This window comes from Lytechinus variegatus, chromosome 18 (genome assembly GCF_018143015.1).
Source record: "Lytechinus variegatus isolate NC3 chromosome 18, Lvar_3.0, whole genome shotgun sequence".
In the NCBI taxonomy this organism is placed as follows: domain Eukaryota; kingdom Metazoa; phylum Echinodermata; class Echinoidea; order Temnopleuroida; family Toxopneustidae; genus Lytechinus; species Lytechinus variegatus.
The window spans coordinates 16,494,693-16,510,656 of record NC_054757.1 but is presented as its reverse complement, the minus strand read 5'-3'; the positions used below and the strand labels follow the sequence as shown (position 1 = coordinate 16,510,656).

General features: G+C 37.3%; 2 protein-coding genes across 3 annotated transcripts in view; both read right to left on the bottom strand.

The window, feature by feature from the left end:
• Nucleotides 1–7,166, bottom strand: part of LOC121431770 (calcium uptake protein 1, mitochondrial-like) — a 28,320-nt gene extending 21,154 nt beyond the window's left edge. Inside the window, exon 1 of one of the 2 annotated variants that reach the window (XM_041629469.1) lies at nt 6,925–7,166. The gene's annotated coding sequence lies outside the window, so the exon portion shown is untranslated. The remainder of the gene's footprint in view (nt 1–6,924) is intronic. The other variant, XM_041629468.1, reaches the window with a different exon arrangement.
• A 2,990-nt stretch (nt 7,167–10,156) lies between these two features.
• Nucleotides 10,157–15,964, bottom strand: part of LOC121431605 (gelsolin-like protein 1) — a 29,823-nt gene continuing 24,015 nt past the window's right edge. The window contains exons 9-11 of the mRNA XM_041629168.1: nt 14,621–14,702; nt 13,600–13,695; nt 10,157–12,704 (exon numbers count right to left, since the gene is read on the bottom strand). Coding sequence (XP_041485102.1) covers nt 12,615–12,704; nt 13,600–13,695; nt 14,621–14,702 — 268 coding nt within the window. The 3' untranslated portion in view covers nt 10,157–12,614. The remainder of the gene's footprint in view (nt 12,705–13,599; nt 13,696–14,620; nt 14,703–15,964) is intronic.

Here is a 15,964-nt window from a genome sequence, read left to right as displayed (position 1 = left end):
AAAAAGCCTAACGACATTGCTGTGTCACATGACAATCAGTATAAGACGAGGATGTGTACAACCCTATGGCGACAAATCTTGCCGCGGAAGTTGAGCAAGTTCCGGACAAAAAGGCTTCAATACCCCCAAGAAAAGAACACGTGAGTACTATTTATACATTATATCCTACAAGTAGCACTCATGGTTTCAAATCGTCTCGTGTGTGAAGGATTCATATGCACCTGGTGCACGCGAATCTTTCACACCCTTTTTACTAAAATAACTATGACTTTACATCATAGCTAAGAATTCTACTTGTTCTATAACACTTACCGAACCATATGGATCGTTCGTTGAATTCTCTTTGCTGTTTTTTTTTAATAAAATAAGAGCATTTTTCGTGATCTTCACGTAGATAACTTCTGCTCAGCGTGGATATCAATTTTTGCCTAAAGAGGGCGCGCGATATTATTCACCAAGCCGGTAGGCACTTAAGAACCAAGTTTGAAAGGATACTCGTAAAATTATGTCACTCTCGCCGATGAATATTCATTAGATCGTGGTCGTGCGTGTTCAATACACACTGAGTGCATGCATGCAGAGAGTTTGTATTGAACACGCACGACCACGATCTAATGAATATTCATCGCGACAGTGACGTAATTTTACGAGTGTCCTTTCAAACTTGGTTCTTAAGTGCCTACCGTACCTTTGTTTACGGTCTTGCAAGCTAGCTGCATTCTAGGCGATCAGCATTATTTTCTTGCTCGTTCAATCCACTTTCATCATCATCTTGTCAAAAGATGGCGTACTTTACCAATAAGTATATACATGAGATGCAACCTGTTGATTTTTGGTACAATTTCCTATTATGCGCTGACGACTTGAATTGAGAATGTTCGATACGAAAAATTGCTTTTCGATTGTTGTTTGCGTACTTTCCACCGAAGTATCAAGGACGGATCGAACGGAGTATCCTGGTTGAGACTTGGAGGTAAGCGATAAAAACACTTTTATAAATAATTTCCAATTCTTTTTTTTTTAAAACTTAAATCATTAAAAAATAATAAAATAGTGGAGAAATACTGAAACGTTGGGCGTTTTTCATTCCCGCACATTCGTGTGATGAATGAAAACGTCAAAGTCCACTATGAAACCACATGCGTTGTGCGAGGTTAGTATTACTAACCTCGCATGTTGTGTGAGTGCTACAAGTAGTATCTACAGCATACAGTAGAGGCGCTGGTCAGAAAATTGGGATCGTCCCAGTTTACAGGGACTGTCTCAGTTTATAAGGATTTCTTCACACAAGAAATCTAGGAATGTTCATTCACCTGTCAAGTGCCGACGCCAATCAAGTGTGCTAGTCAATGTAAACATATCAGGTTTCATAACAAGATTATTGGAAGAAGGTAAGTCATGAAAAATAGACGGTGAACTGGGGGTAATTGAGGTCACTGAATCTATTTTTAGCACTCTCAATTTCCGTAATTGCTGTCTTTGTCCCGTAGGGGGAAGTGAAAAAAAAACGTCCCCATAAACAAGGACAGTCTCAATTTATCAAGACATGATTTGTCTTGGTTTATGAGGATATCCTTGTTTTCTGGGACAATCCCAATTTTTGGACCAGCGCCTCTACTGATCTAGGGTCCAATTACCATATGTTTTAATAACAGAGCTACCAAGTCTCACGCATTATGCGTGAGACTCAAGCATTTTGGACTCTTGTTCATCCCCTCAAATCTCTGTCTCACGCAACTATCACAGCCCATCCCACACTCCTAGTACCAATGAGGTCCAAACATTACATGTATGGACCTCATAGGCGACATCAGTGCTAAAATTGGGTTAGAGATTTATGTGGATCTAAATTTATTGTAATTTCAACAAAAGTACTAGCTAAATTTGAGGCTTTTGTTGAAATTTTGCTTTAATGATACATTTATGCTTCAATAAGTAACAAAAAATTGAAAGAAATGAAGGGGAACTTACATTTTGACGACTTTTTCCTGATTTTCTTGGCAGTTGTCCTTCACTTCTGACTCTCGATCGGACCTGATATGCAGATCACGTATACGCGTTCTCGTCAGGTGATCGGTCGGTTATTCTTTTCGCCAGATGTTGATAATTATATATTTCATAACGCAGCGTTCATCGCAAATTTAGCTGAAAGAGATTGAAGTTGAACAGCGCAAGCTTTAATTTATTCAGAAATAACGTTTGATTGCACAAGTTTCGCCTCGGACATTTAGGATCATTTGGTCCCATATTGGCGTAACTACGGGGGGGGGGTGTCCCTACCACCGTCCACACCGGGCGTCCACAAGCCAGCAATTATCTTTTTTCTCTCTTTTTAACCAAAATGCTTCCCCCCAGAAAAAAAAGAACCAGGGTTAAAGAGAAAGACAATTATGATAGAGGAACACAAAATACTTTATTTTTTCAGCTTTTAATGCATCGACTTATAATCAAATATTAAATGGGGCTTAGAACATTTTTTTAAAAAGTCAATTAATAAAAATATTCCGCTCTTCGGGATTTGAGCTTTCATGAAATATCAATCTTTTTCATGATTACCGAAAATACTTCAAATGTCCAAAAAAAAATTATCGGTGTATTAGCTGATACCTTGCGCCCGCCTTAATTATTTTAATGTTGAGATACTTTGCTTTAATTTAATGAATTCCTAAAAGCATTAATTCTCAGATCATTTGTCGCAATCGAATGATTCGATTGGTAAGCTAGTTGTATAATTATTATGATTCATGAATTGTTTAAAATGTGTCTCTCTATCAGTTTTGAATATTTAAAAAAATGTCAGCTCGTGCTTTTTGCTCGCAATATTTTGATTAGTAAGAAATTCTTGTGTATGCGAGTTTGATACATAAATAACTAGAGAGAGGGGGGGGGGTGTCCCTCAGCTACTTGTCCTTGCTTATTCCATATTTTTTTATTATGCTCGTGTTGTGAGTATTTCAAAGTCTTTTCTTTTTCTCACCCTTTTTATTGTCTCGGAGCTTCCCTCTATTTCTTTGCTACGATGTATAGCCCATCTTACTTGTTTCATTTTTTTATGTTCTCATTTCATTGAAAACATAATTATTAAACTGACGTAGAAGACTTTACAACAAAATTTTGATATTGTTTTTTCTTGTTTGTTTGGCTTTCTTTTTTCTTCTTCTCAGTCCTTTTTCTAATTAGTTTCCCTTTCCTTATTTTATATTATTTCATTTCATGAGGCATCCGCCAACTTATATACAACAACAAACGTTAGAGGCGGATATCCAGTAAGGGGGTGTGGTGGTGTGCCCTCTAAAAAGAGGAAAATAGGAAGGAAAAAAAGCAGGAAGGAGAAAAAATAAGAAAAAAAGACGATGATGGCAATGATGATAATGATGATGAAAATTATCTTGGTGAAGATGATAGTGGTGGTGATGGTGGCGGTGATGATGATGATGATGATGATAATAATGATGGTGGTAGTGGTGATAAAGATGAGAATGAAGTTGGTGACGATGATATGATGATGATGTAATTTTGTCTTTAAAAAAATAATAGTGCAAAGGCGAAATCATTTAAAGTTTATTATGAAAATAGCAGAAAAAAATAATTTGAAAAATTGTACGTATGCGTATGGAAAATCTATCCCCCACCAAAAAAGAAAAAAAGTGAGATTTTGTTTTGTTATTTGTGACGGCGTAGGCCTATGCGAACAGCTGTGTGATATAATTATGGTAAAAAAAGTAAATGAAATGCCAAGAAATACATGATAATGACTTTTATTGTACATTCAGTATATCAGTAGATAAATTCATACTCGTTCCAAAAAAGAAGAAAGTGGGTATATTATGGACCATTAAAAATGGGCAGTTGCTCTATATATTATATTACATAGAATATATAGAGCAACTGCTCGTGTGTAGCGGTAAGTTATTCACCTGATCTACATAATTCATGCGGCGCACGGCGCGTGCGCAATGTTTAATAATTATTGTTGTGAATACAATGAAGTGTCATCAAAAACATAATAACACAGATCAAATAGTGCCAGCTCGACGCGCAAAATGAGAAAAAAAATATATATTTTCTGCCCTGATAATTTGATAACCCTAACCTAACCCAATTTCTAAGTATTTTTATCATAAACAGGATAACTATATACAATGATTGAAATTAACTTTATATTCTTTTGCGAACAAAATGAATATGAAAGACAGCTTTTTGATAAAGAACACAGTTTTAGAGCGTTAGAGCGCGATTTATACCTACAACCGCTAACATAGGCGGATCCAGGGGGGCGCGGGGCCCGGGCCCCCTATTGGCGGAGCAAAAAAAGAAAAAAAAGAAAGGAAAAAAGAAAAGGAAGGGAAAAGAGAGGAAAAAAGAAGAAAGGCAAACATAAGAGGAGGAACATGATTAAATGAAATAACATTAGGGGAAGACTCTGAAAATAATTTTTTTTTAAATCTATTTGTTAGGATAAAAAATTTTCGCTCGCGCTTCGCGCCTTATTGTCTTTTAGGGTATTTGCATATCTTGCTCAATATGGAGCTTGAAAAATCAAACTTTGAAGTCATTATACAAAACATATTTCAGCTGGGAAATTGAACTTTCATTATTTTGTTTCATTTACAAATTGATTTTTAAAAAGTGCTCTGTAAAAATGTCTGTGTTATCATCTGAACATTATCATTTTCTGCTTGCGCTGCGCGCTCGCAAAATTTGAATTTTCAGGTACGTATTATTTTCCTGTATTCCATAAAGTTCTCAAAAAGTTCCCTATTCAGGTCAGATTGTTAAAACGTATCAGCTAGCGCCGCACGCTATAGCATTTGGATTAGTCGGTTATGTATATCCCAATATTAATTCTAAATCAAACTAATTTGATGACAGTTTATCAAAAAATTCGACTCGCGATTTCTGCTCGCATTGATAGATATATAATGCCTCTTATGCATAATTACAAAGTGCTTTAAATGTCCAGTTTTCAGGCCATAAAATTAACACATTTCGCGCTCCCATGCGAGAGAAATAGGAAGATGGTCATCAATTTCATATGATGACATAATGCCCTCATAGCATGTTCCGGTCCTATGTAAAAACTCAAAGTAATAAAAATAAAATACATCAGCTCTTTTTTAACTGTGATCCATCACAATTCACAATTTTCCCACAGAGTGTTTGCATTACAGAGCTTAAATTCACCCTTTGTTATATCATATATTTTTAGCTCGCGCTTTGCGCTCTCTTTATTGATTTTCATGATAAGAAAGTTACTTAGAATACCCAAATTCTAGGTCGAAATCTAAAACACACGTTAATTCAGATACGCAGATTGTTCTCTATTTAAATCATTATCCAGTTTCAGATCACAATATCAAAAAGTGTCTGCTCGCGGATAAATAACTTATCCTTTTCATGATAAAACATGAATAGTGCGTCCAGAATCTTTCCCCATAATTTTGTTAACCCATCACATTTCTCCTATTTTCTCCTCCCTTTTATTTTCCATTAATTTTTCTTTCGTTCACTTTTTTTCTGTCCTCTTTTCCCATAATTTATTTTACCCATCACATTTCTCCCTATTTACTCTTCCCTTTTATTTTCCATTAATTTTTCTTTCGTTCACTTTTTTTCTGTCGCCTTTTCCCTTCTAAGTTCTATTTTTTTTCTCGTCTCACCGCTTTTCCTCATCCCCAGCCCTCGATCGACGCCCGTGCAGATTCGCAAACAATATCAAGAGTATGTCTACTTGCAAGGGCGGAAATCTCTCCCCAAAGGTAGGGGGACCAGGGGCTGGAAAATTTGACAAGCAAAAAACAAACAAAAAAAGAAGGTTTATCACCCTCTAAAGAAGGTCATCTTGACCAAAAGAAATTTGACAAGCAAACAAGCAAAAAAAAGGGGGCATGCCAAAAGTAAGATCGTCTCTTCCAAAATACATTTCGAATTTGAACGACATGACCAAAAATAGTAGGGGGACATTTCATAATGTGCCCCCTACTATTTTGGGTGAGGGGACATGTCCCCCGGCCCTGGGGTTTGCGCCCATGTGGGTGGGGGTGTTGCGCCTCCCTATCGGGATCATATCACAGCGAGTATACACTCTTCCATATTGGAAGAGTGTTTACTCGCTGAGATTTCGATCTCACACATAATTTTATAAAAAAAATAGAACAGCTACGCCTTGAACACAGGCCAAAATGCCTAACGATTTCTCCGCGGCATTAACAACTCTCGTAAAGGGCGCTCCATTTATAAATAACGTTGCATGAACAGCTCTCTATGGCGACAAAATTTACCGCGGAATTGCAGCCAGCAGCGTGGGAAATTGGCAGAAAATTCAAGAAGAGAACCGGTGAGTACCGATTTAACAGTATTCATGTATTAATTAATATTTATTTAATCATAAGAATAATTTTTTTTTACGGAAAGAAAGCTTAGTTCTAAGCTAGGGCGGCCCAAATGCGCGTGAGTGGAGTCCCAGTTTCTTAACACGGGTAAGTATTGCGGTGTCGCCTAGAGTGCCTATCCCCATACACATTCATTGTACACAATGTCTGTGATCTCACTCAGATTCACAGAAAATCTCACGTATAGCTGGTCTTTGAACTTGGCATCTCTGTAATAATGGAGTTCCATGTTAGATCCAGTAATTTAAGTCCAACTTCTAATTCGCGTGCACTCACTTTTTCTACACAGGAATTAATAGGCACGGTGCCTAGAGTGGTTCTTCCTGACTCCTGATCCTGTCTACTCAACAAGTTATAAAAACACACAATTTCCAATATCTGGGACAACGTTGTTCACTTCATCATTTCATGATTCTTTTTGCATTTTTGGAATAGAATTTCAAACTCAGTCAAGTCGTTTTACAATTGAAAATGGAACATCCATGAAAATCAACCTGGCTACAGCAGTAACACATTCCCAGCCAATACTTACGAATTTAAGGACAAAATTGCATCCACTCCTTTGACTTTCTTCGGATCGGTCTTCCTCAAAATAATGTTGTAATTGTCGCGATATTGATCTACGAAGGGCTTTCTCTTCTGGGATAGGTAACACAGCGGTACTGGTACCGTACCACAGGCACAGCGTCTTCTCTACCAAACAGACCAAACACCACCTCTCGTGTTCTCCGCTCTTTGTGCACTATCGCATTTTACATGCAATGGGCGAGAATCTCCCTCGAGTACGAAGAAACAAGGCTAGATGTGTAGTACGGAACAGAGGGGCGTGGCCGGCCGGGGGGAGGGCACGAAAGATCTTTTTAGGGGACCCTCATCTCCTGATAGGTAAATTGATTACAAACTCATCGTTTTTACTTTCAAACAAACACTTAAAGAATTGAAAAATTTCAATATGGGAACAACCACTAATTTAAGCATGTGAATTATAGACCCGGGGCCGGCCGGGGGCACTTTCACTGACGAGTGGATACCATGCGCGACCATGGGGTCTCGAAAAACACCCTAAACACGTACTTTCCATATTCTGAAAATGCACCCCTTAACAAGTATTGGCGTGTGAAACCCTACCGTTAACATGTATAAAACATTTTAATCACCCTTGCAATAACCCTATACAGATAGCTTTCCTTGTGTATATAGACACCCTTTCTTCAGTATTTTAGCGTTTTTGACACCGTTATTACGTTAAATACGTAACGTGCCCTTGATAGAGACATCCCTTTTACGTGCTTTTTTGGTCGCACATATCCAGGCTCGTCAATGTAACTGCCCCCCCCCCCCCCGGAGTAAATACAGAGACATATTTTTATGAGTAATGCGCTATACAAGATTGTTATTATTACTATTATCATTATTGTTGTTGTTGCTACATTACCATGATGAAAGCATCTACACTATATGTTCACCCCCTCTCTCATTTAAGTATTAACTTTAAGTAGGTGAACGACTGCATATGTAGGGTCCATTGACCAGTATGCTAAAGTACATGAAATGCTAATCGCTTTTCATAGGCGGATAGGGGGCGAAGCGCCCCTCCCCCAATGGCAGCTCAAAAAAGGAAGAGAAATGATAAGAAAAGCAAAAGGAAGGAGAGGAAAAAACACGAAGAAGAAAGATACAGGGAAGAATAAGTAGTGAATGAAATAAGGGGAGGGAATACTTTGAAAATAAATAAACTATCAGGTCATTATATAACAAATCTGCTCGAGGGGATAACATTTAACATCGGGTTTGAAGTATTCCATTTCGAAATTAACATACACAATTTTTTTTGCTCGCGATTCGAGATTTTCTTACACTTTGTTTTAGTGAGAAACGAATCCTTTTCCTAGCAGCAATGAAATTTGCTGAACGTCAAAAAATTTCAACTTTCTCTACAGGTTTGTACTATTTTGATTAGTGTATCCTATTCAAGAATTCCCACAAAACAGTTCTTAAAATCGACACATTTTAGATCAAACCCGACGTGCGATAACCCGATGTGATGGCACAATAGGCGGTTTTCAGGTGGGAATATCATTATGGGGGAAAATGTAGTGTATAGGCAAGTGAATCATTTTTTGTTGTTGAAAAGTTGTGACTATAAAACTGAAGTCACCATCAGCTAGTCGAGAGTGGAGACCTTTAGTTTGCTTGTCCAATTTTTCGTGACATAACAAAAATTACCATTATTCGGGAGTAAAGACCTTTTTAATGCTTGTCAAATTCTCCAGAACAAGATGCCTTCCCCCAGAGGCGACGGAACATCAGACTCGGACAAAGAAAGTGGAAACGTACCTTTTGTCTGTCAAACAATAGGTGCCCATCCACTTTCATTTTATGAGCCTGACGTTTCGCCGCCTCTGCCTTTCCCATTTTGGAAAAGCTTGGCCCTGTATAACACGACGGAGACGGCTAACCGGATGCAGAGTGATCCAAGTGAGTGATGTCTTAAAAAATCCAAATCCTGATCAAATTGCCCCCATACAGACACCCCGCCCCCATTTTGATGAACCTTCTGTAGCATTCTCCCCCACTTCATGCCCCACACAGTCCTGTAGCGTAATGCATGAGCCAAACATTTCAAGGGACACATGGTGCGCTTGGGGCCCGGGGGGGGGGGGCACTTACATTGACGAGTGGATACCATGCGCGACCAAAAAAAAACACGTAAGAAGGATGTCTTTTTCACGATAGGGCACGTTACGTACGTAACGTGATAAGGGTGTCAAAAACACACAAATAATGAAAAAAGGGTATCTATTTCGCTAGATTACGTGTTTAGGGTCGATGATAAAACAAAATTAAAATGTTTTATAAAGGATGTCCTTTTTGCCCCAACACTTCGTGTTTAGAGTCCGATTTGCGCGAGGTGTATATAGAAGGACGTGGGGTCGTACGAAACCAAATAAGGTAAAGCCGACGACCGAAGGGCCCGTAACAATAAAACATTCTTGTACTTGTTTAGGGGTTCATTTCAGGTAATATTTGCCAAGAGTATCGCTTTGTTTCCAATACTTGTTAAGGGTAGGGTTTCACACGCCAGTACTTGTTAAGGGGTGCATTTTCAGAATATGGAAAGTACGTGTTTAGGGTGCTTTTCGAGACCCCATGGTCGCGCATGGTATCCACTCGTGAATGGAAGTGGCCCCCGGGGGCTTGGGGAGAATTACGTAGGCCTAAATGTCCAGATGGAGTGAAGCTAGAGCTAAAAAAGCCCCCAAACTTCAAATGAAAATCTATTTTTCTTATGATAAAGTATGACATGGTGCTAAAAACCATTTGTAATCCCTTTTCCCTTTTTTCTCATTGGTCATGGAACTTTCAGGGGTCTACTCATCCCCGGCCCCTCCATCTGTACGCCACTTCACACAAGCATTTAAAGCAGACTTGACATTTGAAACTTTGAAAACACTTCTTGCATCTCTCTCTCGCTAGTATGCTATCTCTCTCCCTCCCCACCCTCGATCCCCCTCTCTCTCTTATACTTCCAGCAATTATCTCCATCTCTTTTCTTCTCTTTGCATTCCTCATGATGGCCGCACTGGCGCCCCTCTCCTTTCCTTCCCGATATATCTACTTATTTTACAAATTTCAATTGATACTATTTCAAATTTACTAGTCTACATCATCAGACTGCAATACTGAATAGACTAGATGAAATTAAGACCATACACCATGCACACATGACACATAAGAAAATGATAGCACAAAACAAAGGCCTATACATTAATATCCCGTCACATTTTCATTGTTTTAATCCTTAAATGTGTTAGTAATTTCCATAGTAAAATACATTTTATTCTAAATAACAAAAAAAATCACATTTAATTATAAGGCAATACATTTGATGTATTATTGCTTTCTTCAATGAATACTTTTCATTGTTTACTGTCAAATCAATATGAGTATACTGTCTATGTTACACAAGTTATAAAATTTATATCCCTATAATAAGGGTTGAAAATTCTATAGGCCTATATGATTGACTCAAGCAATGGGCAAGTAGCCCTTTATAGCAATGGGATACCACATGATATGCAGTATTCTTTATGAATTTTCTTTGAAGTGATAAAAAGAATACAATTGTCACAGCAACTGGGGTGTTAAGCCTGACACCACATGGTGTCCCTAGAGGACCACATTGGGAGGTGTTAACATTATACCCTAGAGATTTCACATAACACCAAGTGTGTTAAAGTAACCCCAGTGGTGTCCATGGGTGTGGAATTAACACTGCCATTGTAAATTCACTCGTGTGGTCCATGTAGTTTTCTGAGGTGTTAAGCCTGACACCAAATGGTGTCCCAAGAGGACACATTGGGAAGTGTTAACATTACACCCTAGATAGATTTCATGTATAACACCAAATGTGTTAAAGTAACAACTAATGGTGTGGTAACACCCATGGGTGTGGAACTAACACTGCCAATGTAAATTCACTTGTGTGGTCCACATACACCAGTTTTCTATAACAAAATGCCAATCGCTTCACACTCACAAAGTAGGAAATACACTGGTATCAACACTGTGAAAGTAGATTTAAAAATACAAACAATTTCATTTGGTTAATTTAGCCCAGTACAATGTAATATATGAACTCTAAAATATCCTGTATGTTTAACTTGTTCATGAATCCCCAATTATCTGACATGTTCGGCATCTAGGCATCAAGAAAACAAAAAATCTGTAATTGGCTTGTAAGCAATAAAAAACATGTTTTTTTTAAATTAGAGAGAATTGTTCAATGTACAACTGATTACTCTCATAGACATGTATATTCATCTGAATATACATTGTGAAATTTACAATAAGATCATCTATTTCCAAGAAAAATTCATCACCTTAAGACTCTATAAGCCTTCTACATTATGCAAAGGTGAGTTCTTCAAATTACAAAGAGATACATGTCTTGTTAGATAAGTTCGAAGGCAATCCTTTTATACAATCCAAATCTAATCAAGTCACCTAAAGAATGAAAGAATACTATGATAAATAATAAATTACCACAATTTAAAGGATAAATCTGTATAAATAATAACATTTTAAATTGGGTCTGTTTTCTTACACATCTTTGAGGAGGACTCACATGAAGGAACTTCCATGGACTAAATTTTTGATCTATTATATGGAGTCTATAATACATGTCATGAAAATATATTTACAAAAAAAATTGTATGAAGAGAATAGTTCCAACACACCAAGCTTCCAGTTTGAATTTGACTGCAGAATAGTAAGAGCATAAAATGGTACCATTATAATTCCTAATTCTGATTTAATTTACCTTGTATCAATGTATTTTGACATATTTAGTAGAACATAAATTCTGTTCAGTTCAACGGAATAAAAAAAGCAAAAACTGGTGTTAAAAGTGTACAAAGAGGACCATGCCTATGTTCAGTTTTAGTTCAGCAAAAATACCTTTGGTTGTTACTTTAGAACTCGTTGGTGTTGTGTTAAATCTCTAAGGTGTAATTTTAACACCTCAGGGTGTAGTCCTCTAAGGACACCAATTGATGCTTGTTTTAACACTCTAATTTTACAGTGTATAAGAATAGGAAAGGACTAAAAAGGCACAGGAGGAAGAGGAAGGGTATGAAAAGGAACAAAGGGAAGAGGAAAAGGAGGAAAAGGAAGATTTAAGAAGGAAAATAATGTGAAAAGAAAGAGGAAGAGACATGATGAAATGGAGGAGAAAATGGATAAGAAATCACATGGTCTCAAACCAGTATCCCAACCCTATATCCTAACCAGGGTACAAGCATGAAATCTATTCAACAGAGTTTGTTGCTGTTGTAGATGTTTTTTACCACATTCATCATTTTTATAATCACTGTGCATGTAACAACGTAAGGTACCAATTTGAAAATGAAAAAAAAACCTGACCATTGAATAAAATCTTTGCAATGTAATTTCGAACTAATTGTTCGAACTGAAAGATTATTTGCAAGGTAAGAATGGAACAAGAAAATCAGAAAATCATTTTACAAACAGGGTGAAATATAATGGGGCCTAAAATTTGAGCTAAGCCTCAAAAAGTAACATGTAATGTGGCTCTAGGTAAGATCATAAATTGTAAATTATTTTAAGCATACATTTGGTTATATAGCAGAATACAAGAAAATCAACGATAGATGATTGAGACTGCTTTCCTCAGGTTCTGAAGTTAAAGTTTGGTCTGCTCTAAAAAGCTGCATTGAATTCTGCACTTTCGGAGCCTTGGGCGACAACAGTTATTGGCAACCAGGGGGTCTCAGTTTTATTCAGATAGTTCTGAAAAGAAAATTATGATGATGACACGATGATACAATCAATAAACCAGGGGGGTATTACACAGAATAGTTTAGTATGACTTGAAGTCATGCTTAAACGCCGACGTGCACATGGTTTGTAACACGCAAATACACAGGAGTGCCTGTCCTCTTGGCATGATTTGATCAATGCGGTCATGCCTTTTATACCGCACCCTAATGGGAATTTAATTGCGACTCCAAGTCACAGTTTACTCTTTCTAAAACACTCCCTGGACTGAGTGGATTATTGATTACATCTTTCGATTTATTCAAGAATTCTCGGTGATAGCAGCTACATGTTCAAAGTCACTCTGCGAATATACTAAAATGCACATTTTTATACAAAACACACCACTCTCTGTCACTTTCCTTACCCGCTGGTCAATGGGAAGATGTACAGGATGGAAAATTTTTAAAGGACAAGTTCACCCCAACAAGGAGTTGATTTGAATAACAAGAGAAAAGTCCAACAAGCATAACAGTGAAATTTTCATCAAAATTGAATGTGAAATAAGAAAGTTAGGACATTTTAAAGTTTTGCTTAATCTCACAAAACAGTAATCTGTACATCCTGGTCAGTATGCAAATGAGACCAATGACACCATCCACTCACTGTTTCTTTTGTATTTTATTCTCATGAAATAATATGAAATATTCTAATTTTCTCCTCATTGTCAAGTGAAATGATTAATTCCTCCCTGAACATTAGAATTAGCATTGCTTTAATACTATGTGATTCAGACAAGTAGGTATAATAATAATGATAATAATAATAATAATGATAATAGTAATAATATTAATAATAATAATAAAATGACAATACTAATAATAGCAATCACAATAATAAATACAAATAATGATTATAAGTAACTTACACTGGCGTAGGAAAGACCATTCTTCCTTTCATCAATGGATGCTCCTTTACCAACCCAACAGTAGCAATGGTCCCCAGTGTTGATAACATAAACATCCTAGGAAAAAAAGAGAAGACAAATGTGAACTGGGATCTGCAGGGTTTCATGACAATTGCTCTGGCGACAATTGCTCCTGCGACAATTGCTCTGATGAAAAATCTGCACGATATAAAGCGAAACCTTAAACCTAACCTCCAGAAATTAATAAATCCAAATCCTTATCTTTACATTATTATGAACCAAAAACTATTACAGTCCAAACTCTAACCCTTTGCCCTGTGAGATATTAAGACAGGAGCATAATGTCCTGTCACCATCAGGGCCCTGGGAACGATTTTTTTTACAGGGGGTGCATGGTTCATGAACCACAAGCCTTCCCTCATTTCGTGATCAATGAAATATGATCTTTTGACCACTAGATGACCTTTGACCTTATCTTCTCATATTACCCAATGCTCTTTTGTACCAAGCATTATAAACACAGTTAATACACATATAAAATGAGCAGTTTGAACAAAAACTTGACCTTTTTGACCAAGATGACATTTGACCCCATCATCCTCAACAACACACATGTGGTATTATCAAAGGACCATTTGTACAAGTGTGAAAAATAAAGAAATAAGAGTAATTTGAACAAAAAATTGACCTTTTGACCCCTAATCCTCAACAATACACCATGGTATAACCCATGGATCCTTTGGACCAAGTGCAATAAAAATTGATGCAGAAATAAAGAAATGAAAGCAAGTTGAACAGAAACTTCAGAAAAAATGGATGAACATGACTTCATATTAATTGACCTTTTGACCCCATCATTCTCAGGGGGTCACATGTGGTATTTCCAAATGATGATATGTACCAAATATGAAAATAATCGATGCACAAATAAATAAATAGCACATTAGACATAAGGTTACTCATTTGCATATTAAACTCTTCCTCTCGAACATATCATAGGATATGTTTGTGGATAACTTACATCTGAAGTCAGTAGATCCTTGCTGATGCCTGAACCTTCGGCTATTTCGTCCATATCTAAACTGCCATCTGCATCACTGACCCTGAAAAAAGAGACAAAATTGGGTGATGTTTAAAGGTATCTCTAGACTAAAGGTGTTACACGTGTAATAAATGATCAGGGCCCTGTCTTACAAAGAGTTGCAATCAATCCGATCAACCACAACTATAGAATGCCAGCCCTGCCAACATCTAAATTGCAGGTTTGTTCAAAATATTTTCGAGATATTCATTGTTGTTAGCGTGCTCCCCCTTGTTTACAAAGGACTTGGGGAGATTTCCTGTAGGTTAAAATATGATTAGTGATGGATTTCCATATAGTTGATGTTGATCGGATCCATTGAACCTCTTTGTGAGACAGGGCCCTGGAATATAAAAGTATGTCTACACTGCTAATATGGTAGCCTCTTGCTGTCGAGGCCCTGGCGGCTGCTTCCCGAGCGAAGCGAGGGGTTTCCTAATTTGCGAAGCGAAATAGGCCTGTCTCCCTTGCTTCGTCATGTTCGCTCGGAAAGCAGCCGACAGGGCCTCGACAAGAGTCTACTAATATGGTGGCTGATTGAACTATATAGGTGGCACGTGTCTAATCGCAAAACACATGCAAAAATAATTCATTGGAGCCAACCCACTCCCAACATTTTTTATTTGATATAACTGATTAACAAGAATGTTTGCATATGAATTCCCAGCTAATGCTGATTCTAGGAGGGGGCAAACAGTGAACTTTGCATAAATGAGAAACTATATGACTAAACTTTTGAAACTATTTCTCCTTTCTTTATGCTCTAGTACCTCCTCAAGGCCCTCTGTTCATCGTCTACAATGTAGTTAACTCCTGGACCTCGAACTCCTACAAAGTATCGTAACCACGCTTTTTCTTCAATTGCCCCTTCCCTTTGGAATAAGCTACCTTCTTACATTCATATAATGCCAAGTCTGTGAATGGCTTCAAAACCTACCTGTTTAATAGATGATTCACAGTTGTGGGTCGGTCAATTGGAAGTGCACACCAGTTTTGATTGATTATTAGTATAGTTGCATTAGCTGTGTCATTTTCCCCTGCCACATTTTTTTTCTTTTAATCCCAAGTACAAACCATAAACAGAACACAGTGTGCTTAGAAACACCAGTAGTGAGCGCCTTATAAATGTTATCATTATCATTATTATTTGAATGGTGGAAGGATTATAATAGGGATATTTTTTTGTTTAGGGCGTTTAACATTGAAAAAATATGAAATTGAACTGAATTGGCTTGAGATACCCGGGGGCCGTTTCATAAAGCTGTTTGTAAGTTAAGAGCAACT